This window comes from Hypoxylon trugodes (assembly GCF_022578975.1).
Source record: "Hypoxylon trugodes strain CBS 135444 unplaced genomic scaffold F4822scaffold_9, whole genome shotgun sequence".
Lineage (NCBI taxonomy): Eukaryota > Fungi > Ascomycota > Sordariomycetes > Xylariales > Hypoxylaceae > Hypoxylon > Hypoxylon trugodes.
Window position 1 is genome coordinate 1,209,186 of NW_026250024.1, and position 27,307 is coordinate 1,236,492.

Sequence of the window (27,307 nt, forward strand, 5' to 3'; positions counted from 1 at the left end):
TTGGCTTAATACTGATTTTGATTTTTAGACGTTATACTCAGCGGTAGATGTCTATCACATCACGGATTTGTTACGAGACGAGTTGTGCTACTGTGGCGTATCTGCTGAGTTACTTACGTATGGTTGGACCCCTAAATAAGCTGATGTCTTCTATATAATTCCTTGATGCTATGCCGTCCTACAATCATAGGAATACAAGGGGCTAACAAGATTGGTCGGCAAATACCCGCCACTTAAACCTTTAGACAGCTTCCGACTTTATTTCCGTATGAGATAACTCCGACGGAGATTATCCAAGCATGTACCTATCTAGGTACCTGGATGGGGGCACGATCCGGTGGGCTAGATATGCTGTACTAGGTTCTTCAACCTTTTGGTCTAGCTGCATGGGGGGCGCGATGCGGCGTCCCGAGATTGCGTAGATCCCGTGCGCCACCTGGGTGAACCGGATGTTCCCGATCTTTGGGGGATGGTTTGGGGTTTATGATATATCATACCGGAGATGGGTTTCCGGGGTTGGGTTAAGGAGTTTGTATGTGGTGATGCTGGTTCGGTTTCTTGGCTAGTTCCGATACTGAGATCGGATGTGAATATAATGGGGAGTTCTTATGAAGCTTGATAATGAACACGGTGAGCGTTACTGTGTATGCGAAAAAGAACCAATAGTGGGTTAACCGGATCTTTAGTAGTGTAATACGTAAGTGGCTCGGTACGACGAGACGTTATTTTGCGAACACAGTGCCTCAATATTTATATCGTCTTGGTACTCAAAGTAGGCGAACTTAAGGCCGCTTAAGATTGATATAGGAACGATTTGGCCTTTCTTATGTCAACGTCCCACGCTTACTTGTTGCTCTGGATTAACATATGTACGAGCTTTTTCAATTGATTTTAATTGAAAATTTATTTACTGAAAATGGTTGTACGCATTGATACTATTTCAACTAAGGAATTCAATCAAATATAGGGACTCGGTCGACTCGTACGCCGGAACGCCAAACCTATGCATCGTTCCCTCCTTGATCCTAAATATGTCATATCATAAGTATTGGTCCTCGTGTCGTACCGAAGAAGAATCCTTCATGGATTAGCCATCTCTGCTTCCACCGCTCTCGTTTCCTTAGACAGATCATCCATGATACCGTCCATCTGACCATTAGCCCCGTCGATATCTTCTAAAACCTTTTGCAGGAGACCCATTAATGACTGCATCTCAGCGCGCTGCTTTTGTATATCGCTGAATAGCTTAGCGTTGTGCGCTTGGACTGTCTGTAGTTTCGCGTTGAGTTGTGATTGTTGTTGTGCTAAGTGTGGTGCGAGATGTGCTGCTAAGACTTGATCCGGAGGCAGCATATGAGGTCTGGTAGAATTAGTGTCTGGATGAAGAATGAAAATAAAATGAAATGACAATTAGGATATGGCGAAAAGTGATAAAATAAAAAAGTAAAACGTACAACACCGGGGATTCGCTGGTCGTCACCGACCCAACTACTGATCCGGCGGTATCTGGCTTATCTATGGGAGAGCGGACGGGATCCCGAGTTTTCCAAATCCTATGGTCGTACGTGAAAGAACGCTATTCAATTACGGCTTATATGTAGAGTAGGGAAAACATCCATCCAATTAACAAAATTGCACTTACGGTATAGGTGCTTCCGCGACACCAGCGTCGTCCCTCCTTCGCTCAGCTTCGCTGACCAGACCCTCGAGCTCGTTTAGCTTGGCCACCACATTGCGGCCCTGCAGTACGGAATCAAATTCCTTCTACATATTTTCCGGTCAGTAAAGTTGGTAGTTCACGCTGTCCTTATGCTCCTCTTTTCTTGTGATTGAGACCAATCGAAACATTTTCAATTGATTTGCATCTTGGCCCCGCGCATGGCCAATAGAATAGCCACCCCCACATCATCACCATCCATTGCATCGCAGTAAACAAAACCACAGCAATTGATGAAAAGAAAAAGGGGGAAATAATTACCTTGCACAATGCCCCTAATCGATCAACCATCTGCTTCTGAACCGCGCGCAGCACGGCGGGTGATTTCTCGGCCACGGTTGGATAACATGCTGCGAAGTTGTCCCAGCTAATCTTGCCCAGCGTGTGTTTCAAGCTCGAGTCTAATACAGCTTGAAATCGTGATGCCCTTGGTCCAGGTGTTACTGGTGTATGTCGCGCCGGTAGAGGCGGTGATGCAGGGGCTTGGTGTTGTGAGCTTCCTCCAACCGCTGTTGGTTCCTCTCCGCCTGCGACGGCTGCCATATTGATTTGGTTTATTGATGGTCTAGCAGAAGGGCTAATGATTTCTTTCGTTTGACGATTATATTAAGTGAGCTACTAAGTGTCCACTTTTATGAAGAGTGCAGTATGAAAAACAAGTCATGCGACAGCATGGAACGTGATGTAAATTATGTAAATCAATTAAATAGTCGCGTTGCGATGGAATCTTTAAACCGCGATTTTGAGTTGCGGCAGCTTATCGATACGTCGCGATTGCACGTGGACCCGCCTAATTCTATTAAAGTTTCAGGGCACCGAGGCACCTAGCTCACTGGCGCTAGCACTAAACCGCCTGTAAATGGTCACACGAATCATCATCCATCCCTTCAGTCAATCCTCTCGAGTTTCAACTCAAAGTTCCATACACAACATGTCATGAAACAGTGAAAAATTCGTTTCCTTCATCTATCAAAAGGGATTGTACATATTATCATTCTATTATGTTCATCCAGTACACTGTACTATTAACACGTAAAAAGGAAACAGCCAACCAATTGGATATCTTGGGATATCATGCAAAAACCCTCTTTTCTTCAAGCTCATTCCCGAGACATACAGCTTTGTCCAAACATCATGGTCTCCTAATTAGGCCGAAAAAAATTGCCGAACAATGCTCCCGGGGAATACATGCGATTATCATGGACGAGTCGAATCGTTAAAGTAAAGTAGACGCCAAAACACCGAGCAATGAGGGTCAGAAGTATGACGACATGCGATCGCCGAAACATCAGTTATAGTCGATGCTATGCGAAGTAGAAGGTCTTTGGTCTCTTCTTTCGAGTCGTCTTCGCCGTCTTCGCTCCGCAGCTGACGGCGCTGATGAGCCCGCCGGTCCTGTCGGCCCACTAGGTGAAGGACTCATCGCACTCCACGTCGGATGACTTTCCGCCGTGCCTAAACTAGAGACAGTCGGATCAGCCAATGGTACGCCCGAAGGACCTGGCTGGCCAGAGTAATAAGCCGAGTCTTTGCCCCCTCGTCGACCTCCGGCGAAAGCTGGTGTTGGCGGTGACATTGGCTCGGACACCAATCTTTCGGTCGCAGTTTCGTCCGCGGTTCTGTGCGAACTTGAATCACGTCTATATCGTCGACTAGCTGGTGCTTCGCTCTCGGAGAATGTACTAACGGAATCTGACCTTCCCCGTTGTCCACGCCTAGCTGCAGCCGCTTCTTCTTCGGTGAGACGGCGGAGTGTTATGTTTCTATCACGGTCGTCGTGGTATCTCACTTTAACACTAACAGGCTGGCTAGGGGCTTGGCTGCGATCTCCTCTGCGACGTTCCTCTTCTTCAATAGCTGCGGCGCCACCGATGACTGCGGCCTCTTCAAGTTCTCTACGGTGACGCGATGAATGCCGTCTATGAGGCCTACCACCACTAGATGCGTAAGACTCGGTACCGGATTCTTGACGTAATGGATGAAGTACACCATGCGGATCGGGTGGCATTGGCGGCATTGTGACCGAGTTTGTGATAGTACTCTTTGATCTCGATGTCGATCGTGAATGCGAATGCGAACCTCGACCCGGAGCTGGGACAGGAACTGGCACAGGAGGCTGCGCACCTGCAGCACCAAGGGGTGGCATTGGAGGACCGGAAATGGTTGTTCCTGGAGGACGAGATTCAAGCATCGATGAAGCTGTAGTCAAGGAAGTAACAGTTGGAGCAGATGCTGGAGGTGGCCGACGTCGTGATGATCTTGTTGGAGTGCTGTGACCATCTCCGGTATATCTTGATCCGCGCTGTCCGTCCCGTCTCTCGTCCTCTTCCCTGCGACGGTCATCATCCGCTCTCTTGTCTCGTCGATCCTTCACCCTCTTTGCTAGCCAGCCCAAGCCTACAGCAGCCAGGATACCCTTTCCAGCTTTGCTTTCTTCATCTTCTACAGGCCGCTGTGTTGGACTCACATATGACGAATAGTCAGATAAATAGCTGCTCTCCGTATGAGTCGGCCGAGCATGCAAGGGCCGTGGCGTCATAGGCTCTGTACCGCTTAGAGCTGAAGCTCCAGGACACTCAGGACCAGGTAACAACGGGGTATGTGGTCTTGGGCCTGGATGAATGTCTGTTCGGTCATCGCTGAATTCGCTTTCAGTGTACTGGGTAGCAGCTCTTCGGGATCTGTTCGGACGGCTGGTCCGACTAGGTGTATCTGTTGGTACCGCTGAATATTCTTCGTCATCATATCTTCGTTTCTCCCTCCTTTCTTTGACCCCTTTAACCAAGGCTCCAGCTCCAACGAGTCCAGCCAAACCAAGTAACCAATTCATAGCTCCTCCACCCTCACGACGGTCGGTTCGAGTTCTATCTGAGATTTTCTCATCCGATAAGTAGCTCTCTGAGCCTCTTTGGGATGGAATGACCTCAGGAGGCCGGCTACGACTGCGCGGTCGGGACCCGCTGCGACTTTGCTCTCGACCTGCTTCGTGGTCTTTTCGTCCTCGCAGGAGTGCCCAGATTCCAGCTCCCGCTAACAATGGTCCTAGCCACCCCATCCCTCGCTTTGATTTGTGTTCCGATTCTGTGATGCCACCTTCGGAACGTCCGCCATGGCTCACGAGATCTTCCCGATCGCGATTGCTTTCATGTCGCCAGCTAAGGATGAAGTATGCTAGAAGCAATATTGCCATCCAAACTGCATACAAAATAAAGGTATACAAGGGTGATCCGTAGAGAGTAAGTCCGAGGGGGACCTGAACCATTCCTAAAATTGCAACCGTTCTTCCGAGCCATCGATGAAGCATCAGTCGGAATGACTTCTTACGAATATTCTTCACTAGACGGCCTCCAATGATTTGAACCATGATCATAGTGTATATGGCCACTCCAATTCCATGATGAGGATTTGTTAAGCTTCGATTTGGGCCTACGGCGAACCATCCGAGTACAAACACAACGGTACAAAGACCAACGGCGAGAACATTCAAGTATGCGTGGAACCGTATAGGAGAACCGTATGGTCTGAATCTCGCGTACATAACTGCGGCCGGGATAACGAAAAGGAAGGTGATGACAGCGAGGATCCCATGGCCGGTGACCAATTGGTGATATTGTGGTATCGTCGAGAAGCGATTGCCCATGCCTAGTAAGCGGTTAGTTACTGGTACTGACATAGAATGACTAGGAAGTCTGGATTGACTTACCATTGTATCGCATAGTTTCGAAGTTCAATCCCATGAGATTCGGCAACAAGAAATCGTTCTTAGAGAAGTCCCAGGTCCCATCTCCTACCACCATTGTGTCCGACGCATAGGTCGCCGACCCGGGCGCCGATAGCGCATCGGCCGACGCCATGGCCGCGGAAACACTCGTCGGCGAACAGTTCGGTTGGTCAGATTCGAGTTACCGTCGATAACTGGTAGGAATGCGGAATGACGAATCGTTGGGGATTGTGGAATGTCGAACGAATAATTGTCGACCAGATACCTAGAAGATAGGTACCTAGATATTTGTGAACCTTGGGTATCAAGCAGCCAATTCCAAAGGAATGCGAATGGCAGCAATTAAATGTTCTCCTTTTCCATAAAATTTCGTCCAGGCCTGAGGCATCACAGACTGGAAATTGAGAAAAGAAAAAAAATAAAAACTAAAAACTTAGCCTTGAAGGGGAAAGTGGTCATGCAAAAGGAGACAACAGCAACAGCCACCAGCCTAAGATATGAGTGACATGGCACTGCAGCTGCTGGTTAGCAGGGATTCGGGGAAGCTCCCGCCTTCAGCTGGGTCTTGCGTTGTTTTCACTGTCGGGTTGCGGGGTGACGAGAGAGATACCCCTGTTCAATGGTCTCCCAACCAATTGTTTCTCTTTCCCCCCTTGAGTAACAGCATAACGGTAACAAGCCCACGGGTATCTACTTAGGTACATGTACATACCAAAGTATCCACCCGCCGTCAAACGGAAATTCGTAGATTGGCTCTTCAACCGTTTCGTACCTTTTTACATAACCGATCGTGCCAACTTTCTTTGCGCAAGTCGGGCCGCCAGGAACCTTCTGTCCGCATGCTCCAAATCACAAGCTAAGAAGTTCCACGTGGGGACTCGGATTTCCCAATTCTTGCTTTAAGCTTTAAAACCATGTCATCTACAAATAATTATCTACTCTCATTAACTTGATTTACGTATTTCTGCCGACATTATGTTCCCTTTGTACATATACTATTCCAATATTTTCATATAACATCCCAACAGCTAACCGATCATGTCGAATGTTCGGTTAACCTTCCTCTACCCACACTTGTTCCGGGCCGCTCGCCTTAGCGGCGAGTCTTCTACCAAGATCCGATGTCGCAAGTCCCCGAATACCTGCTGTAAACCACGCATGGCACTTTTCTCGTCTTCGACACCGTCCAGACAAGCTGTTTTCGAGAGACATGGTAAGGCCGTGGAGCCATTGCCTGTTACGCCCGACGTCGTAAACCTACCGGCGCCAGGCGCAGATCCGTCAAAATTGACGAGCTTCGAACCAGAACCAGATAGCAAGGATGCTACAAATAAAGAGAAGGAAGTAGTACAAGAACCCCAAGAGCAGGATGATGCAGAAACGAAAGAACCAGGGCAGACTGAGGTTCCATCCCAAGAGAAACCTACACCTTCCAGCGCGGCGCCTTTAAATCCTCAGCAAGCTGCGACGGAGGCGAAGATGCAACAGAGTGGACCGATGGAAGCAGTGTTACATATACCACCGCCCGAATCAGCGCACCACCCGCATATATCGACGCCTCCCTATGTTCATCATTTCGACAGCTACAGCCTTGTCAAGGAGTTGGAAATTGGTGGGTATAGTAAAGATCAGGCCATCACAGTTATGAAGGCTATTCGAGGATTATTGGCTCAGAATTTAGACGTCGCTCAGGAAGGACTAATTAGCAAAAGCGACGTTGATAATGTGCGAAAACTATCCTCCGTCGGCCTCTTCTTCCCGGCTAATGAACTTGCGCAGGAGACATACCTGTTCCGTGCTGCCTGCTCAGAACTTAGTGCCGAAGTGAAAAACAACAGGAGGGCAGCTGATGAGACGACCCGTCAGCAGCGAACCCAGCTACAGCATGAGGTCGATATCCTGAGCCAACGGATGAGTCAGGATCTTATGACCCTGAAGGACGATGTTAAGGGCATGTTCAATGATCGCAGGATGAACGTGAGGGAAGAGCAGAGGACTATGGAAAGTGCTGTGCGTCATCTCGTTATTTAGTATTCTACCTACTCGTTGCGCGGACTAACCTTCTTGAAGATCCAACAACTCAACTTGAAAATCAGCGTTACTCTCAACAGCGATTCCAGATCGGATATCGAAGGCTTAAGATGGGTGCTAATTCGTCGATCCGTATTGGGTATCCTATTTATGGCAGTAATGACTCTGGGTACTTTGCGTTATGCAACATATATCAAACATGAGAGGCAAAAGGAGGCAGAGGAAAAGGCTCGTCGCGCTGAAAGGCTTAGGGAAAATCTTGGAAGGGAAGACCATGCTCCTTCGGTGGATGCTGCGGAAATATTGGCGGCCAATTAGAAACATTGATACCCATGGGAATAGACAAGGGCAACAATAGAAATACGGAGTTCAACATCCATCCATTCATCCATCACCAATGCGAGTTATATGAGTATCAGGGGAATATTGAATTCGCGAGTATCGTAACTACCCCTAAGTCATCAACCAAAAATGAACCATCCGAAACGCCATGCGCAACCCAATGAATAACTGAATAATTCCTAAATCCATGCCGAAAGCTGTTTAGTCTCTATCCTTTTGCTCGGAAGATTCTCTCTCCAAGGCCTTTCTTAATCTATCCTCTTGTCTCTTCCAATGGCTGCCTTCTTCATAGTCCTTGCTTATTTTCAGTGCATTCCGCAATCGTTCGCTCTCCTTGATTTTGGCGTCCGCCAATTCATGGACTTGGTGAGACTTAAGCGGCTTTCTTGGCATCACGTCTTTACCGCCTTTGTTCATCTTCGCTTGTAGTTCTTTCCGTAGGGCATCGCAGCGCTTGTCAATTTCGTCTTCGTCAACACTGTCGCATTTATTAGCTAACTGCCTAAGAACGAATTGGGTTGCAATGAGTATGACATACCCCTCATCTTCAAGCTGATCGCGTAACTCAAAGACCTTTACTTCTACCTCACGCTTGCGATCGTGCTCCAAAATCTCCTTGTCCGGTTGTCGCTGTCGATGTTTCAAGCTATCGAAATCTTTGGTGTTGTAGGGCGCTGCTCGGTCGCGCGGTCTAAGGTATGCCAGATTGCGTTGGACGTAGCCGGAGGTTCCGCTACCTCGTGGTGTAGAAAGACCGACGTTGTCAGACATGGTCGGAGTAGTGTATAAGAAATGCGACCGTCTCGATGATATGAAGGTAATCGGGAAGAGAGCTAAAGAATACTTGGTGAAGGTGATGAGAGATGGGAAGGCGGTAACTGGTGGCGGAAATGGAACGGTGGGTTTTTACGCTATAACTTTACCGTATTGAACTAAAAAAGTTACGCTAGAGCTACCCTGAGGGACACAAACGATAGAAGATAACTGTAGTGCCCCGCTGCCCCGCCATATACGTAAGGATAGCTGCATGAAGTATGAGTCGAACAGTGACTGCCATTTCAAGATCTACGCAGTTGCCAGGGTTCATATAAATATCTTTGAATGTGTCATCTCTATTTTTTTCTAGAGAGTTTAAGAGTTCATACTTCTCAAACTTAATCGAATATTCTCATAAAGCTCCCCGTCGAACACATTAAAAGTGTATAAAATGCCTACATTCACAAATACACAATCTTCCTCGGGAGCTGCAAGTTCCGCGCCACAGTTTTCTCCAATTACGAGAGATCATATACTAAACTGTTCCTATGACTCTTGGTTTCCGAAGTCCGTAACTTTTTATATCCAACCAAAAATTTAAGGGTGTAGATGGCTTACAAGCTATTAGATACCGAACTTCATGTATCAAATCACGGATAATCCCATTATCACCGGAGTTTGTAGAGTACATCCGTGAGGATGGTATCGTACTTGCGGACGATGACGGAGCTGAACCAGAGGATGATGAATGGGAGTCGGCGCCTTCAACCTTTCGGCCACCCGTCGAGGAAGTCGAGTCGGATTCTGATAGCGACGAGGAAGATGAAGAGCCGAAGCTCCCGCCAAACCAAAGATTTCCGGAGCTACACCAAGCGATCAAGGACAAGATCACAGAACTAGGCGGCGCGGTAGCCCCGAAACTGAACTGGACAGCACCCAAAGACGCAACTTGGATATCACCACACCAGAACACCATTAAATGTACCAGCCCCAATGATGTATACCTACTACTCAAGAGTTCCAACTTCATCACCTACGACCTCGAACACGCCTTCGATGACTGTACACCCACCGGCACCTCTAACACCACCAACAATCCCTCTTCTAACGGCCCCCCTCCCTTCAAACCTGTCCTCGTACTCCGTTCCTACTTCAACCCCCACACAGCAATGGAATTCCGATGCTTCGTCAAGCACCGAAACTTAATCGCCATCTCACAGCGCGACCTAAATTACTACGAATTCCTCAAATCGCTACGCACCGAGATCGTCGCGCGCATAGCGCAGCTCTTCAACCACAAGCTGCGGTACACGTTCCCCGACGGGTGTTTCGCGTTCGATGTGTACATACCCGAGTCCGAGGAGGAGAATGAGACGCTGAGTCGTGCGCGCTTGATCGATATTAATGCTTGGGCCCCGCATACGGATAGTTTGTTGTTTGATTGGAGGGAGTTGTTGGATATGGAGGTTCCGGGGCCGGTGCTTGGTGTTATGGGAGGTGAGGAAGTGGAGGAGAGTGAAGACAGTGATAGTGAGAGTGAGGAGGATGGGGATGATGATTTTGTGCCCGAGTTGAGACTCATTGAGAAAGAGGACCCGGCTGCGTTCAACTTTAGCTCGCCTCAGTACTCGGCACATAAGTTGCCGAAGGATGTTGTTGATGCTAGTTTGGCTGGCGAGGGTGGTATGCGTGATTTCGCGCGCAAGTGGAGGGAGATGACGGAGTATAGGGAGAATGTGGCGAATTGGGAGAGGTGATAAGGATTTGGTTTGTTGATTAATAGAAGTAGTGGTCGCAAGAATGATATTAGGCGCTATGAGAATCATGAAATGCGGCTTCGGTATTTCGGTGTTCTATGAACTGTTATAACCATCCAATATCTGAGTTATCTAAACGTCTTCAGCTATTGTGAGAAGAGAGGACATTTAGATCAACAATTTCATCGTCTAGCTTGAAAACGGCATATGTAACATTAACTACACCACACTGGCAACCTCCGTACTTTGCGATATCGAGACTTAGATGAGTTCAAATAACTTTAATTATAGTGATACTATCGTTTAGATAGTGTCTTGTCAATCCTGTAATATCACTTCTTCTTTTGGTGGCCTTGAAGCCCTCTTATGTCCCTCATAAGTCGTTATCGAATCTACGAATTCCGCAATATCAAGCGCCCTTCAAGCAACGAGTCTCGTATATAACCGTAAAACATGATCTGTCCAACTCCTTACATAACAGTACAGCAATCGCCCAACTTCTTAAAGAACTTCGACACCAACCTTTCGATCTCATCAGGCTGTTCCTGTTGCTGCTGCTGTTGATGATGCTGTTGTTGCTGGTAATGGTGCTGCTGGTGGCCATGCTGTTGCTGATGTCCACTACTGTATCCACCGTGTTGAGTAGGTGGTTGGTGCGGTAATGGCGGCATTACGGCTTCGCCGCCTTGGAGGTTGACTATGGGTGTGTAAGTAACAATAATGGTGGTATGTGGTGAAGTGGTTGGGATATCACTTACCGTAGATTCGCCCCGCGTTTTCTTCGGTTGCGTATTGGAGTCCCAGTTCACGACATACTTGCTCGACGCGCGGCTTGAGCTTTTGAACGTGGTTGGCGCTGTGGTTGCCTTTGCCTACGATGCTGTGCTCCTCGTTAGTTCTACGTCCCAGATAATCACCCCAACCTCTTCTTTATATAAAGGTGAAGTGATAAGTATAACAGACAAAATAGGGATGGGAAACTTACACATGCAAATGCGTCTGCCCATGCTCCTGCGCATAACGGATCCGTCGCTCGAGAATCTCCTCGGCCTCCTCGACAAACTGTCCGTGCAAATCGATTGTGTCGTCCGCGACACGGTCTACGGCGTTGTTCTCTCGGAATATGTACTCGCTGGCTTGTTTGTTGTATTCGTCCATTTGCGCTGCGTGTCGCTTTCCTTCGTCGCTTAGGGCTTTGGCGCCCGCGCCGTCGCCGCGCTCGTAGGCTTGGTGTGCCTATGGGGTTGGGTGAGCGGTGAGTGAGGGACATGGTGGGATTGCGGTATGAAGGGATAGGTATATATGTATATGGATGTGAATAGATGATATTGACGTGATCATGATATAGAATGGGTGTATAAGAGATAATCGGAAGGAGGGTGCACTTACCCGATCGAAGCAACTGTTCCGCTTCGCGGCTTCCGCCCGGGCTAGGTCCCGGAGCCGGTCATACTCGGCTTCGGCGTCATTACTGGGGCTATGGTTGAAGGCTATAAGGGAGAGTTCATATGAGCTTATGCGCTATCAATTATGTATAGTGAATGGATAATGACGTGGGGGCTAGGCCTCAAAGTGGCATGTTACAGTGGTAAATATTTGGGTAGCTATGCAATACGTACCTCCGCCTCCCAATCGTGTCATAGGAATAGCCATTGTGTTAGTTATACTTTATACGCCGCTATAAAGCAGGACGGCTGTCTTCCGGGATTACGATAGCGGCAGTTCGGTAGACGAATTTAGGTAATCTAAGTTGTATGTGGTTACATGCATCGGCTATGAGAATTAGGTAGGAAGCGGGTGAGCCGCAAGCCTTCGAAAATGGGATTCAGACAATACAAAGCCGATTGGTATTTTGATTTTTCACGGATTACTTTGGTCGAATTAGTGGTGCGAAACAGGGCGTAGTACCGTGGGCTGTTATGCAGCTTATCCGCTCCCCCAGTACCTAGCCGCTATTGTTGGTGGCTGGGAAAATGCCTGCTTTCTTTGTTAGGTAGCTGGCTAAAAATCCCCCGAGACCTCCCTTTACAGCGTAGTACATGTACCTGAAAATGGGAGTAGTTTTCGCCATGACTCCTGAACTTTAGTAGAAGTCTCAACTTGATACATGGCTATAAGCTGGTAGCAAGACGACATGTCAAAATGAGAATCTAAGTGTCTTAGCAATGTATGTTGACTCAGCTGAGGTGAAATAAATCGCCTCAAACTCTAAGATGTGCCGAACGAGCATTAGCATTGGGGTGTTCCAGAAGGATTCTTCATTCATGCATTCAGGCATGATCTATTTCCAACTTGGGGAGGTCAGGAGCAGCCCTATATCGCAGCTGATGAATTCTAAACCTAGGTAACTATTTCAGTATGCATTGCGCATGAATACAACTGCATATGTTAGACAGTCCTGGTAATTCTCCGACTGGATCTAGGGGGTTTATGCTTGTAACATAAAACTCGCTCGACTGTCCTTTATATCGGTGAAGATTTTCTGCAAGTTAGGTGGGGAGCGAATTCCTTCTAGAACAGAATTCAGAACATCCATCTTTTTGTAAGATTCGATTTGCAGAATAAGCCAAGTTTTCCCATCTTAGTCTGAACTCCAGGTTGAACACGAGATATAAATGTGCTGAATCAGCGTCATCCAATCTTGTCTTTGCCAATGGCGCAAATTTACGACCTCGGAGAATTGAAGCAAGATTGGTTGGTACGTAATTATATATAAATGGGTATTCTTGTTTGGGCTGCTACTAAGATTAGACATTTTGAAAAATGGGAGAAATTGTTCCGAATATTTGACTAAGATGATAATCATCAGCTACAGCTAATAGAGTAACTTGACCGAGCTTCGTGGCGACTTATGAAAGCTGATGAATAGCTTAATCTGTAAGGTAGCGTAAAGCTTCCTCTGATACGAAACCACAGATCTAGCCCCTGCTCAGGAGAATTCGAATGACTTTAATATCTACACTTAAATAGTTTCTTTAACGGTGAATTTAGTCAAGAGATGGCTTCTATGGTTATCGTGGAGCGAAGACGAATGTGGATTGGTGTCAGGGGCTTACGCCGTAACTTATCCACTTGACCAGATGGACAGATGGATCGACTTTTACTCTCGCGTGGATGGCATGGTTATTAATATGGCTGGCCCAATATAGGCTCCTTTTTGTATTGTTTCAAGAAGTTGGAGTGAGAATATGGAGTATCTTGAAACTTAAACGATCCTTTGTACCGACGAGAGAGGGTCCAAGCGTAATAAATGTAGGGTCGCTTTCTATCATATTCGTCAGGGAGATCGTTACTGTTCTATGAAAATCATAATATTCCTGTCTTAAGAAGTTTGTACTGACTGAGCAGTGGCAGTTAACGGTATTGTCAATGCGCTCAATACGCACCGACATTGCCAATAAGTTTGTTGTTACCCTACGTATATGATATTGCAGCCTTTTATTATTTATTAACTTAAAGTAATTATTTTCTTAGATTTTTTCTTCTTCTGCTAGTGCGGGTCTCCGAGATATTGCTCGCGGCTTAGCCGTCATCCGAGAGACAGGGCATACGCTATTGGACAGTTCGCTAGCAGATCTCAAGGTTGAAAGTGACGAATCCCTAGCTTAAGGGGTTTCCTGTGGCTTAAGGTTAGATAATACCTATAATATCTGCGTAGTAATAAGGCATCGAAACTCTTAAAAGAGCGTGAACTACCTCCTTAGCTTGCATAGTTAGCATACAAAATACACTGGATCATGTTTCGGTTCATGAATCAGACGCTGGGATTATCAAGACTCGTCCTACATATAGCATGTCAGATCATGTCATGCACCTAGCTATTTATTTCTTTTACGTGTACCGTAAGGTAGGTAGTTCGAGATCTGGTGGAGTTTTGCTAATGGCTAATGGATATAATGGATACCTGGGGAATGGCCCAAACCCCTATCCCGTATCTTTTCTAGAAGCATTTCCTACGCCACTTTCATGAATCGTCCCTAGCGTTGATCAATACCGCCGGTAGAGGGGGAGAGTGCTTGTCACACATGGGAATTGCGTAAGTACGGATACCTAGTACCTTGGACCTTGGGTAGGTAGATTATCCTGTAGGTGCTCACGTCAGATGCTGTGTGCTTCCATTGTCACACGGAGAGATGCATGTATTATGCTAAGTGTAATTAGTGATGGGTACCGTCTATTCGCTCCGAAGCATGCATATTTGCAAGTTGGTGGGTGGTAGTGGGCGGACCTGCAGACAGGGGGTGGAAATCTTTTGGTGTGGTATTGTAATCGTTCTAGCCATTCAGCGTCTGCTTTTCGTCGATATACCGCGTTCGGTTACAGCTAAGTGGAAAGAGAACGACTGAATAGAATATTGTTCTCCGTCCCTTACAGGTCTGTCATTGGGCACATACTTATATGTACGTTGCGGCGAGTCCGGGCGACTGGCAAGGCTGGAATCGTTACTTTTTAGTGTAGACATGTATTTGAATTAAACACAGTATCTTAATTACTGTGTAGAAAGCGCTAATAGTGGCTCTTTGTAGTGGCTCTCTCCCCAGTTTCCAGTTACCAGCTCTTCGGTCATCTCCTAAGGTAATAAAAGGGCCCATCCATTCCCGTGGTAAAAGACGAGTAGGTTGAACCCACCGATACTAATGGAGTATGATATCGAGATATTATATAATAACTTTTATGTTTCTGTTATGTATGTATTAGCAAGTGTCGTATGTGACTTATGTGCCTATTTTCTTAGTTGAGGGATGGATGTCCGTGTTATCCCTTGTCACTATATAAGTACATATGTGCTGAAGCGGCGTGGAAATTACATCAGGATCTTAGCCATAAAGGACGTGCGGAAAAACTTACGTATCGGGGTATTCTACCTTGCAATCTGATATTTTATATCAACGTGATTAGAAGTTGGAATATATAAAATGATGGTTGAAGTTATCCCTTACTATTGAAATTCATAACTGTCTATATACATTAGTTATACTGGAATTATACCGACGTATATGGTAAGATGCTTAGTATATATGTACAGTTGAATGTTAACTAACTTAGCACTGGGTACATGTACACATTTAATTCCATCTGCACCATAGTGGGTTCCTTTTGTAGGCTGGGTAATAGGGGGTCAACTTACTCTATTCAATTGACTAGTAAAGATCTGGAATAGCGCTGGTATCGTTCTTCGCATAATCTCTGATACGCTTAACGATCTAACCGTTTTTAGTTATAGTCTCCTCAATTCGTACCAGCCCCGGGCGAGGTTTTCACCCCATTTCCGAATTAATTCTTACACCCCTTCCTCCTCCTCCCTTCCTAAAACTACCTGTATTCCTACAGAGGCCAGGGGTTTGTTCTAGGTTGTCTAGGTTCTCTTTACAGTAGTGTAGTAACAAACCAAAGCACAGCTTGTAAAGGTAAGGTCGCTCCACTTGGCTCGTCCATCTCGCCCCGTCACAATCTAACAATCTCTCTCGCGACCACCCTTTTTTTCCTTTCTTCTTTTTCCGCCGTCAGCCTCTTTTTTTCATCGCGCTCGCTGCCTTTTAACTTTCGGCGGATTTTTATCATCATCTCCTTACTTATCGTGACTGACTTCTTCGTGAGTCCAATTGAACTTTTATGTTGGTGAGTTACCTATCTTTTGTTTTCCCTTGCGACATCGATCCGTCCCGTTCCAATTTGCATTCGGCCGTATCTACAAAAGTCTTCTCGTATTCCCATATTCCCGGCGCACGTTTGTAGAACCTGCCAGCGACTTTTCTTCAATACACAAAAAAGGGAACTTGCGACACTTGAGCGACTACTTCTATTAATCATCGAGCAACACGGGTTCTTGTGGGTGAGGTGGCTGGTACATCGACGGAAGAACGCTCCGACAACTATTACCCGAATAACATTCGTCTTCATTCATCGATACAAGAAACGGTTCTAGCGACGTTACTAATACATCCTTACTATAGATATAGCCACGATCAAACCAGCAGGGTTATACGCGATAAAAACCGAATCTTCCGTTCATTACTATTGATTTAATCGCGTCCTATTTCAATCCGTCAAGATGGGTTGCGGAATGAGCACGGAGGAGAAGGAGGGCAAGGCCCGCAACGAGGAGATTGAGAACCAGTTGAAGAGGGACAAGATCATGCAGCGCAACGAGATCAAGATGCTCCTTCTGGGTAAGTCGGCGAACTTGTATCGCGTGATTGTCCCGATCTTCTAACAATAACAGGTGCTGGTGAATCCGGAAAGTCAACCATCTTAAAACAGATGAAGATTATTAACGAGGGTGGTTACTCGCGCGACGAGCGAGAATCATTCAAGGAAATTATCTTCAGCAACACGGTACAGTCGATGCGCGTCATTCTCGAGGCTATGGAATCTTTAGAATTACCCTTGGAGGATCAACGAATGGAATACCACGTTCAGACCATCTTTATGCAACCTGCTCAAATCGAAGGCGACGTCCTACCTCCAGAGGTTGGTAACGCGATTGAGGCTCTATGGAAGGATCGTGGTGTCCAAGAGTGTTTCAAGCGATCGCGTGAATACCAATTAAACGACTCCGCGAGATAGTATGCATCTCCCTATCCTTCGAAACCTCTAACTACGGATCTCTAACCTTTGTTTAGTTACTTCGATAACATTGCTCGTATTGCAGCCCCCGACTATATGCCCAACGATCAGGACGTTCTCCGTTCTCGTGTCAAGACCACCGGTATTACAGAGACGACCTTCATCATTGGCGATCTTACATACAGAATGTTTGATGTCGGTGGTCAGCGATCAGAACGAAAGAAGTGGATTCACTGCTTCGAAAATGTCACAACCATTTTATTCTTGGTTGCCATTTCTGAGTACGATCAACTGCTATTCGAAGATGAGACTGTCAACCGTATGCAAGAAGCTTTAACTTTGTTCGACTCTATCTGCAACTCCCGATGGTTTATTAAGACCTCAATAATCCTGTTCTTGAACAAGATCGACAGATTCAAGGAGAAGCTTCCGATCAGCCCGATGAAGAACTACTTCCCCGACTACGAAGGTGGTGACGACTATGCGGCGGCTTGCGATTACATCCTTAACCGGTTTGTCAGCTTGAACCAACACGAAACTAAGCAGATCTACACACATTTCACCTGCGCAACGGATACAACACAAATCCGATTCGTCATGGCCGCGGTTAACGGTAAGCTAGTGAAGATCTATTAATCATTGATTATGTTTCTAACTGTTTTAAATAGATATCATCATCCAAGTAAACCTTCGTCTCTGCGGTCTGATTTAATTGTAGATGGATTGATCATAGCGACGAACTATACGGCGGAGTAATTCAACTCACCAAAATACCCCCATCGTACACTCGAAGGCTGCCAGTTATTTTATAGACCTGGCTTACGACTTAACCTGTACTCTCAACACGAACTGGCCGACGATTTCCTTCATGTGTTTGTTTTGCGCCTCCCGTTGTGTCACATAAACTCCTTTACTACGCTTTACTACAGCTGCCTTGCTAGCTCACTCGAGGTTTCAGGACGCCACTGATCATTAAGGATGTGTGGAGGTCGTGGGGCGGCAGAGAGGACATTTGCATCTAAAGTCATGGCAGATGACATATCTTGTTTAATTACGAATTTGCGGTTGATGCTGGTCTCTTTTCTATTATTCTTTTTCTTTCTCACATCCAGGCGTATAGAGCGCGCTTGTATGTGGGTGGCCGGGGCTCCCCGTCGAGGGGTTTGCAAGTTGAAGGTAGCATCTCGAGACCGTTGAGTGAAAGGGGGAGGATGACTGATGAAGCTATACCACGGGAGAAAAAGGGGGACCCAAAGATCCTCAGTTGCAAAATGTTGGATCTGTGTAAAGATCAAAATAAAACAAACCATTATTCTAATATGTATACCCTTTGCTATGGTGTAGGTACATGCGCCTTTGCAGTCAGCATTTGATAGGTGTTTTTTTTTTTTTTTTTAAAGGGCGAATGGATTTCGTTGAGTTCATCAGATGATTCATATGCAATGCTGCGCCGGTTTTGGTTTGCTATTCTTACTACTTAATCTGTATAATGTTGAGGGGATGTGGATCTGGTTAAGTCCTACATATATGGAGAGCTCATGATCTCGGTCTAATTGATCTGCACCGTTACGAATATAGTATATGTACCTAAGTACCTTTTACTAATTTTTTATTAGCTAAGCTTTTTAATACACGCTAAGCCGTAAGCGTAGTATACCTAGTAGCATTAAGGCTCCCTGCTAGTGGGGCGGATGTGGAAATAATGTTTCGCCGTTGCACATTCACTAGAACTTAGGCCACCCTTTTTGTTCTCCAGTGCATCAACTTTCTTTCCGAATTCAGCGCAGCTGCCGACAGCTGGAATCTCTTCATCCTTTCATCGCACTTCTCAATTCCGATCACCAACTGTCAGCCAGCAGGCGGAATTATCGTAATCACCTGGCCCGCCATGAAGGGCGTCCTTCAAACAGCCCGTGGTGGTCGACCTAGCAAAGTCACCAAGCCACCTACTACACCGCGCGGTCGCCCTGGTCGCAGACTTGGTGCACCCGATGATCTCACCACCCAGCACTCCGACCTTGACCAGCAAGATGCCAGCGCCGACGAGGATCCCGATAACCAACCTCAGCATCAACACCAACAGCATCACCCAACGTTTGATCCCGAGGAGGCTGCTGTCGCCGCCGCAGCTGCAGCTCAACAACACCAACATAATTTGCAACGCCAGCAGCAGCATCAGTTAGATTTGACCGCTGCTAGCATTCTTGCGAGTAGTGTCCAAAATCCTGGTGACCATGACCAACATCCCGACCTCGGCGACCCTCATATGGATGGCGAACCAACTGGAGTTCAAACTACCGAGGAGATAGCGCAATTATCTGGCTACACTAACGTTGTCGTCGAAAGCGCATTGGCAAAGCGATTAGCCCGTGATCCTGGCATGCGACACGCCCAACAGCGGCGCCCCGAACAAGTATTGAACCTGGCGCGACGCAGTAATGTTGAAGCATTGTTCGCGCATATCGCAGGTGAAGAGGCCTCACAGCCATGTAAGAACTGCCACAAGGGTCATGGGCCGTGGACTAGCTGTGTTATCGTCGACGGTCAGATGTGTGGTAGTTGCGCCAATTGCTGGTTCAATGCTTCTGGTGCACGTTGCTCTTTCCATGGTATGTTACTCTCATCTCATTTCGTATATGCTTCAATAGCGATTGGTAAACTAACTATCTACTCAGAGACGCGCAATCCCCAGGCACACGGAAGTCAGATGCTCAGCAGCGAGGGCCTGGGTTTCCCCCTCCCCGCCGCGCCGCCTACCGCTATGGCGCCGTTCAACTTTGCTTCAATACCTGCATCTGCTGATCCCGTTGTTCGCTACACTGTCGAGCAAGCGATGGCGCAAGTCCGTAGCGCGGACAGGAAGGCTCGCCATATGCTTATGATCGAGGCCACTGCCCGGCAACTCGCGTTCCAGATCGCGCAGTATGAAGATATAGTTCAAGAGGAACAGAACCAGGCGAATTCACAGGGAGCACCCCAGCCTGTCATGGGTGAGCAGGATGCGCCTTAGGTAGAGCAACTTCCATGTCACCAATGCCCACAGCAGCAAGAGCAGATCGATGGTGATGATTGGTCGAGCAATTTTTTCCCGGGGTATGCCCCTACTCCGGCCCTGTCTTTTGGAAACCCGTCTTCCGTAAGCCAGTCTCCTCCAAGCAACCGTACTCATAGCGACTCTCCTGGCTGCGACTATAACGAGGAATATTGAGTTGGAAGATGGTTTTGCATTGTTCATCTTTGGCGGGGACGGGGGTTGTGGTTTGGGTGTGGAAAATACCTATTTGGTATTTTTTTTTTCTATTCGTTTTCACTTTTGAATGGGGTGTTTATCTTTAGACACGCTTCTAGGAACCGTGATATGCTGCTTGTGATGAAGCATGGCGTTTAGGTTAGGGGCTGGCGGCTAACTCGATTTTCTTAAAAAAAAAAGGAAAGTCCTGGAAAAGGAGAGGGAGGTTGTTAGTCCCGTTTTCATCTATAGTCGCTGGATGTTGCTGGGCGTATGGCCCGGTAGAGCAATGGTAGTATATACCTACATATATTATGTCCACGGTTCGGATGTGACTGTGTATGTGATGGGATGTTGGCTTGTAATTAAGAGTCGGGAAGGTCTATGTCCTCCGATTCTCATATCCAAGGGGTTCGTCTACCGCTCATCCTACTCTAACCTCGCCCCATGTACTCTCGCATAGTAAAGGGCATATCTAAGTATATGACCTATTTTGAATCTGATGAGACACTTGGTAAGATTCATCCATGCCCACAACCGCCGCATCGTAGGCAGTTGAGTTTGGTAGGAAACCATTGTTTACCCTGAATCAACACATGATGTCAACCTCGTTGAATTTAGAGATTCTAGCACTCTCACTTCCTGATGACTTCTCATATAAGCCATTAGTTCTGATGTGCCCACGCGACTATTGGTATATTCTCAATTCTTATACTTTATATTTGTTTTTTAATTAGGGTATTGACTTTTGAGTAATCTCAACTAAGTTTATATTGGATATTTGTTTATTTTGTCGAGTCGTTCATGAATCGCACACGATCCTCCCCTCTCTGAATATCGGGTGATTAGACGAGCTAATACGTGATACCAGCTACTATTATTAACCTTACTCCTCATTCTGGCTCCTTATGAAGCCTAAGCACACCTCCTTGGTGAACTTAAGAAGTTCGATAAGCAATAGGGTAAATTTCCCTCGGTGACTACGCGTTGCTCTTCTGTTTCTTTTCGAATTCCTCTATGTCCTTTTCCCGATACAAAGAGGGATGTCCATGCGTCTTGCCGTACTTCTTGATCTTCGATAATATATCCGGCAACGCAAATATCCACACTATCGGGATAAGGCAGGCCATAATCGTGTCAACTAACCAGTTGTTCCTTATCGAACCACCCAACGAGCCCCAGTGGAAGATATGCGCGAAGAGTGCCGTCGTGATGAAATACTGTCCCCTCTCAAGCCCTCGAATCGCACCCGAAGCTACAACATCAGGAGTCTGCACGGGATCACCTTCCTCAATCAACTTCGTCACAGCCGGTTTCGTCCTATTCTCGCGATCGAAGCCCGGACTTCCAATTGATGCAGGGTACACAACATGCACCTTCACATTCTGCGGGTAAACCAGCAATTCCTGGGACAACGTATCCGCCAACCCGCGCAGCGCGCTCTTGGCCGGTGTGTAGGGTCCATATCCAATCACGGGGAAAAGTGCCAGTGCCGAAGATGTGAGGACCAAGTGTTTCGCCTCAGGTAGTACGGGAGCATCCGGCGCGCACCAGAGCCGGAGTATAGCATGCGCCATCTCGGCCCCGCCCCAGAAATTAATATCCATCTGCGCACGCGTGCGCTGTAGTGGTACCTCGAACCAGAAATCCGGCGTCGAGGTGCCGGCTACGCACCATACTACATCGAGAGCCTGTCCGTTGTTCCAGGATACGGCTTTGGAGAGGAGGGGGGCGGCGTAGTCGGGTTGGGATACGTCGGCTGTAAAGTAGGTGAAGCGTTGGGTCTGGGGGTGGAGGGCGGCGGATTCGACGAGGGCTTGGGCTTTGGCGAGTTTGGTGGAATCGCGGGATACTAGGATTATGTTGGCGCCTTTGGAGGAGAGTTGACGGGCTGCGCTTAGGCCCATGCCTTCTGAGGCACCGGTTATGAGGATGGTCTGTATGGAGGAGGTGAGTTAGTTGGGGTTGATACGGTTGGCGGCTGGTTGACGTCACGTACCTTGCCCTCGACGGGAAATTGGTTTTTGCTTAAGAAGGCGCCCATTATCACGGTTGATAGGAGTACTATTAGAAGAGCAATTAAGGGGTTAGTGGTCCATGAGGAATTGGATAGGAAGTCCATGGAGGGATAGAAGGACGTTAAGTATCGATTCGTGCCTCATGAACATGGATTGGCTTATGGTGAGAATATAATTAAACGAAAAAAGGAAAGAGAAGCGAAGTGCACGCGTACACCGCAGCTATCACCAGCGAGGTTTTTTGGTTAGGGGACCAGGGGTTCTGTAACTCTAATGCACAGCGCCGCAGTTAATAGCTAAATTAGTGGAGATTATCGTCACGTTTTCCCCAAACTGTGTTAAAATATTTAATTTCCGAGCTTCTGATTGGCTAATTGAGAAAGTACCTGGAAAGATCCATCTTTTTAGCGTATTATATAATCCAATTCTCCAACAGGGCGGGAACGATAACGATAAGTGTTAGTTTGCGTGGGGGACAAGAAAAAAAAAAAGTTCTTGACTTTAATTTTTAGAAATCATTAGCTATCATCTGATCACGACCTTACACTTTAAAGCCTACACTTCTTGCCCAGGCTATAATCGTTACTGGAATATTTAACATGGCTAAAAAAAGAAAGGCTTCCAACGCCCCTTCAGGGCCTAAGGGACCTCGAGAATACGATCCCTCCGACGCGAGGCTTGGCCCCATTACGACCTTCGAAGATGTAGCCGATTCGGAGGAGGAATATTTTATGAACCAAGATGAAATTCTTTTCGACAACGGTCCTAAATCCAAGAAGCAGAAACGCAAAGAGGAGGAAGAGGAATTCTTAGAAAATTCAGACGAAGAGGCTCTTGGTTACGATGACGAGGGTTCCGACGACGACGATGAGAGCGACGATGAAAACAATATCGCACGGAAACCGACGAAACCCTCTAAGAAGCGATCTGGCGGTGGCTCCGAATCTGGACAAGATGAAGAAGAGGAAGGCGATTCGGGTTGGTGGGGTTCTTCGAGGAAAGAATATTACAATGCCGATAACCCGGAGACGGAAGCCGATGCTTTGGAAGAGGAGCAGGAAGCTCGGCGATTACAAAAGAAAAAACTTGCGAAGATGTCGGAGAGTGACTTCATTTTTGATGAAGCGGAATGGTTTGCTCCCGAGGCAGAGGATGCGGATCATAACGAAGTTGTCACCGAGGTTTTAAAAGATGTTGAAATCCCCGCCGATTTAGGTCCTGAGGAGAGGCATCAAATTCTACGGACAAGATATCCGGAGTTCGACCATTTAGCCGATGAACTCCAACAATTACAACCTCTACTCGTCACCGTGCAAAAGGAAGCAGAAGGGCAACCACCTAAATCGTTGGCAGTAGTCAAGTACCGTATCCTCGGTTGCTACGTTGCTGCTCTTGCTATGTATTTCGCTACACTGACGTCACCTGCGAGAGACGCGACCAACGGGGCCACAAAAGCGCTTGACCCGACAGAACTACGTGATCACGAGGTTATAGGGACGTTGGTTGAATGCCGAGACGCATGGAGGGAAGTGGAACATGTTAAGATATCGGACAACGCACGAGCAGCTACTGGTATTCCATCTCCACCAGAGGAAGGATTATCAGTCATTGAAGAGAAGATGGAGCTAGACAACGAGCCTCCGAAGAAGCTGGGCAAGGAAGCCACAGCAAAGAAGGCAAAGGCTAAAGCTAAGGCGGATCGCAGGGCGAAGGCTATCGAGGAGTCGCTTGCTGATCTCGATGCGCTTATCGCCAATAAGAAGAAACCCAAGAAGTCAAACGCCGAGATTACCGCAAGGGATAGCGACTCAGACTTTGGCGAAGAAGAGACACTTGATGCTAAAGCAGCAGCCGAAAAGGCAGCGCGCAAGAAGAGTCTCAGGTTCTATACTTCCCAGATTGTACAAAAAGCCAACCGCCGGGCAGGTGCTGGCAGAGATGCGGGTGGTGATATGGATATTCCTTACAGGGAGCGCTTGAAGGATAGACAAGCTCGTCTCAATGCTGAGGCAGAGAAGCGCGGCAAGATGAGCTCTAAGATGGGCGCTGACCTTGGAGATGCAAGCGACGAAGAGGATCAACAACGACTTGCCAATGCGGTTAGAGACGATGAGAATGAATACTACGACATGATCGCCGCAAAGTCAAGCAAGAAGAAGGAAGAAAAGGCAGCTAGGTCAGCAGCCCTTGCAGCAGCTAGCGCATCGGATCGTGTTGTAGAAAAGGAGGAGATCGGCAAAGATGGAAAGCGCAAGATCTCATACCAAATAGAGAAGAACAAGGGACTTGCGCCGAGACGAAAGAAGGACGTAAGAAACCCCAGAGTGAAGAAGAGAAAGGCATACGCCGAGAAACAAAAGAAGCTCAAGAGTATGAAACCGGTATATGGAGGTGGAGAAGGACGTGGATATGGAGGAGAGTTGACCGGTATCAAGCCGGGGTTGATCAAGAGTGTCAAGTTATAGACTTAGAACATAATCGCATTTTATTCTACCAAGTCACGTACCGTAACTACCTAATCATCTTGAATATTCCACTCTCATCCATGGTGTTTACTACGTAAAACCTCACATTATACAGTTAGTCACAATGCATTGGACTCGATGAGGCTAAAGCGTACCTAGGTATATAGTAAGTGGTCTAAGTTCTTTCCAGGTCGGCACGGATCGCATACGTGCATATCGTATGTATGACACCTTCTGCTTATAAATATACATGGAGTTTCGCCAGTATTTGACCCATACCTCCATCCTTCATCCTTACATATTTTTTTCTGTCCTTCATTCAACGTTCATCATTATTCAACTTCATCATTTATTCCGTTGAATAATTAATTTTGTTAGGTGCAGCAGCTTATTTCTAATTTTATTACATCAAAGTAATCACAAGATGTCTTATGCTCGCACCAAACCTCTTTCCGCTTCCTCGTCCTCGATCTCGTTAGGCGATCCGTCTAACGAGATCCCTCTACCGGCCGATGCTAAGGATACCATCTCATCCATCTCATGGTCGCCTACTGCCAATTATCTGGCGGCAGCATCCTGGGATAGTAAGGTGCGCATCTACGACATTGGCAATGGTACCAATGGAGCTGCGCGTAATATTGTGACGTTGTCCGCGGATCGCCCGTTCCTTGATTGCGATTGGGCGAAGGTAAGTTCTATGTGTTTATCTGCTTCCTAACCTACAGCATAAAAAAAACTACTATGAACAAGAACCAATGTTGGGATTTGAATAGGTAAGTGTATATACCCGTTGTTGACGCTGTAAACTACTGACCTAGGGAATAGGACGGGTCTATGATTGCTGCGGCAGGAGCCGACGGCAGAATTCACGTCCTGGACGCAGCCACGGGTCAGACGGGCATTATCGGAGCTCATGATGCGCCTATTCGCAGTGTGCGTTTCGTCGAAATCCCCGGAAATTTGATGCCTATCATGGCAACTGGATCTTGGGACAAGACAATTCGATACTGGGACGTACGAACCGCAAATCACGTCGCTACTCTCAACTGCAAAGAGCGCGTCTACTCAATGGACGCCAAGGCGCAGACTCTTGTGGTCGGTACTGCTGATCGTCATATTCAGCTTGTCGACCTCAAGAACCCGAGCGTTTTCTTCAAATCGCGGGAATCTGCACTCCCGTATCAAACCAAGGCTGTCGCGGTCTCTCCCACTGGGGAGGGCTGGTTGACGTCTGATATAGGAGGTAGAGCTGCCTATACTGACATCAATGAGTCGAATACCGAGAGGTAATTATTTCCCTTTTTTTTCTATACCCTCTATCTCTGTAACCCACATGTCTACGCAAACTATCAGTACACTACCCATCGCTGAACGAAATAAAATTTCAAATCCACTAACCCATCATCTTAGCTTCACCTTTCGTTGCCACCGCGACGATCCCGACGCAAAAAAGATAACTAAGGTTTGGAGCGTGAACGCCGTCCAGTTCCATCCAATCAAGAGGAGCAACTTTGTCACCGCCGGTTCGGATGGCAGTTTCGTTTTCTGGGACCGTGTATCGCATAGTAGGGTTAGGCGGTACCCAGCTCCCCCTTCAACGACTACGGCAGCGAAGGGAGTAAAGAGTAACGATACTCCGATTGGCATCACGGCTGGCAATTTCAACCGCGATGGAAACTATTTCGCGTATGCTTACGGGTACGACTGGAGCCGAGGCGCAGTGGGAAATACCCCCCAGACGAAAACTGCACTCATGCTCCACCATGTCATACCAGAGGACCTGAAGAGGAAGTCTTAGGGAAAAGGAAAGAGAATGGATTATGAGCGTTGAGGATAGAGGGATACCCAACAGGGTTATGGGTTGAAGGGTATTTCGCCGTGATGAACATGGCATCAGAAGAAAAGGGAGATCGTGTCCAAGGATAGACTCCGCGGAAACTGGCAGTCTTGTATCAAAGGAGGATTTCTTTTGTCAAGGGATCAGGTGCATGTATCGTTGTGGTGGATCACGCTGGGTATAGGAATCACCAAGGGGAGAAGAAGTTCTATACGGGCTATGTCTACTGCCCGAATGAGTCAAAGGAAATGGAATGAACGTGAGTTTTTCGGAAAGCAGAGCGGAATCGAAGCGAACTATGTTTATGATTTGGGTACGCTATCTGAACGTTGACTAATGACATGAGCGATGAAATACAATATACAAACATTGAAATTGAAATAAAATAAAATTTCATAAGGTTTTATTTCTGTTTAGATTCTTTATTGCTGTGGCAAATCGGTTTTATTGTCTTCTAACGATGACGTGTTATAGGTAAGTGAGTCGTCTATTAGTTAGGTCGCCAATTCAAGAGAATACGTTGAAAATGGTAGTGTATCAAGGGATTCCACCAACAAGATGATGGTAGCGATTTAGATATTTTCAAATTCGATGCTGTGACTATCAACATAGGTAATTATTAACTTCTAGAGTTTATTTATGAAGCCGTTGATGCTTAAAGCTAGAGTATATAAAATTTGTTCTCTTATGCTTTCTATTGAAAGTCTTTACACTAACTGAGACGGTTGATCCAAGATATTCCAGCTTGGTTGTACTTATAGATCATTCGCCATTGGATTTGACCACTTCTAACCTAAAGATCAGAAGAAGAGTGTTTATGTATACTCCGATGACTGAAAATATGTTAATATAGTGATGTATGAAGCT

At 46.8% G+C, this 27,307-nt stretch overlaps 11 protein-coding genes across 11 annotated transcripts; 6 read left to right on the forward strand and 5 right to left on the reverse strand.

Annotated features, from left to right (window-relative positions):
* Positions 1-889: 889 nt before the first annotated feature.
* F4822DRAFT_416061 (Nnf1-domain-containing protein) lies at positions 890-2,426 on the reverse strand. The gene is made up of 3 exons (XM_051459301.1): positions 1,979-2,426; positions 1,643-1,764; positions 890-1,360 (listed from the first exon to the last, which is right to left on the reverse strand). The coding sequence occupies exons 1-3, from the start codon at positions 2,258-2,260 to the stop codon at positions 1,081-1,083; spliced, it is 684 nt and encodes a 227-aa protein (XP_051310488.1). The 5' UTR covers positions 2,261-2,426; the 3' UTR covers positions 890-1,080.
* Positions 2,427-2,428: 2 nt separating this feature from the next.
* On the reverse strand, positions 2,429-5,851 carry F4822DRAFT_371405 (uncharacterized protein). Its single transcript, XM_051456268.1, has 2 exons — positions 5,421-5,851; positions 2,429-5,359 (listed from the first exon to the last, which is right to left on the reverse strand). Exons 1-2 carry the CDS (start codon positions 5,569-5,571, stop codon positions 3,006-3,008), a joined length of 2,505 nt encoding a protein of 834 aa, XP_051310489.1. The 5' UTR covers positions 5,572-5,851; the 3' UTR covers positions 2,429-3,005.
* A 625-nt stretch (positions 5,852-6,476) lies between these two features.
* On the forward strand, positions 6,477-7,787 carry F4822DRAFT_433256 (uncharacterized protein; the record flags this gene model as incomplete). The annotated part of the gene is made up of 2 exons (XM_051461804.1): positions 6,477-7,448; positions 7,509-7,787. 2 exons carry the CDS (start codon positions 6,477-6,479, stop codon positions 7,785-7,787), a joined length of 1,251 nt encoding a protein of 416 aa, XP_051310490.1.
* A 78-nt stretch (positions 7,788-7,865) lies between these two features.
* On the reverse strand, positions 7,866-8,715 carry F4822DRAFT_371423 (cwf21-domain-containing protein). The gene is made up of 2 exons (XM_051456270.1): positions 8,350-8,715; positions 7,866-8,289 (listed from the first exon to the last, which is right to left on the reverse strand). Exons 1-2 carry the CDS (start codon positions 8,580-8,582, stop codon positions 8,013-8,015), a joined length of 510 nt encoding a protein of 169 aa, XP_051310491.1. The 5' UTR covers positions 8,583-8,715; the 3' UTR covers positions 7,866-8,012.
* Positions 8,716-9,018: 303 nt separating this feature from the next.
* On the forward strand, positions 9,019-10,324 carry F4822DRAFT_433258 (D123-domain-containing protein; the record flags this gene model as incomplete). Its single annotated transcript, XM_051461805.1, has 2 exons — positions 9,019-9,134; positions 9,196-10,324. The coding sequence occupies 2 exons, from the start codon at positions 9,019-9,021 to the stop codon at positions 10,322-10,324; spliced, it is 1,245 nt and encodes a 414-aa protein (XP_051310492.1).
* A 235-nt stretch (positions 10,325-10,559) lies between these two features.
* Positions 10,560-12,315, reverse strand: F4822DRAFT_371420 (Smr domain protein). Its single transcript, XM_051456269.1, has 5 exons — positions 11,944-12,315; positions 11,714-11,814; positions 11,310-11,560; positions 11,083-11,204; positions 10,560-11,021 (listed from the first exon to the last, which is right to left on the reverse strand). The coding sequence occupies exons 1-5, from the start codon at positions 11,975-11,977 to the stop codon at positions 10,795-10,797; spliced, it is 735 nt and encodes a 244-aa protein (XP_051310493.1). The 5' UTR covers positions 11,978-12,315; the 3' UTR covers positions 10,560-10,794.
* Positions 12,316-16,376: 4,061 nt separating this feature from the next.
* Positions 16,377-17,603, forward strand: F4822DRAFT_433260 (guanine nucleotide-binding protein subunit alpha; the record flags this gene model as incomplete). Its single annotated transcript, XM_051461806.1, has 4 exons — positions 16,377-16,494; positions 16,548-16,890; positions 16,948-17,504; positions 17,560-17,603. 4 exons carry the CDS (start codon positions 16,377-16,379, stop codon positions 17,601-17,603), a joined length of 1,062 nt encoding a protein of 353 aa, XP_051310494.1.
* Positions 17,604-18,610: 1,007 nt separating this feature from the next.
* On the forward strand, positions 18,611-20,529 carry F4822DRAFT_416075 (uncharacterized protein). Its single transcript, XM_051459302.1, has 2 exons — positions 18,611-19,500; positions 19,567-20,529. The coding sequence occupies exons 1-2, from the start codon at positions 18,780-18,782 to the stop codon at positions 19,899-19,901; spliced, it is 1,056 nt and encodes a 351-aa protein (XP_051310495.1). The 5' UTR covers positions 18,611-18,779; the 3' UTR covers positions 19,902-20,529.
* Position 20,530: 1 nt separating this feature from the next.
* Positions 20,531-22,404, reverse strand: F4822DRAFT_371518 (NAD(P)-binding protein). Its single transcript, XM_051456271.1, has 2 exons — positions 22,120-22,404; positions 20,531-22,057 (listed from the first exon to the last, which is right to left on the reverse strand). The coding sequence occupies exons 1-2, from the start codon at positions 22,240-22,242 to the stop codon at positions 21,101-21,103; spliced, it is 1,080 nt and encodes a 359-aa protein (XP_051310496.1). The 5' UTR covers positions 22,243-22,404; the 3' UTR covers positions 20,531-21,100.
* Positions 22,405-22,642: 238 nt separating this feature from the next.
* Positions 22,643-24,659, forward strand: F4822DRAFT_416079 (Sas10 C-terminal domain-containing protein). The gene has a single exon (XM_051459303.1). The coding sequence runs from the start codon at positions 22,738-22,740 to the stop codon at positions 24,601-24,603; it is 1,866 nt and encodes a 621-aa protein (XP_051310497.1). The 5' UTR covers positions 22,643-22,737; the 3' UTR covers positions 24,604-24,659.
* A 368-nt stretch (positions 24,660-25,027) lies between these two features.
* On the forward strand, positions 25,028-26,401 carry F4822DRAFT_438493 (WD40 repeat-like protein; the record flags this gene model as incomplete). Its single annotated transcript, XM_051462525.1, has 3 exons — positions 25,028-25,291; positions 25,429-25,889; positions 26,014-26,401. 3 exons carry the CDS (start codon positions 25,028-25,030, stop codon positions 26,399-26,401), a joined length of 1,113 nt encoding a protein of 370 aa, XP_051310498.1.
* Between the last annotated feature and the right edge of the window lie 906 nt (positions 26,402-27,307).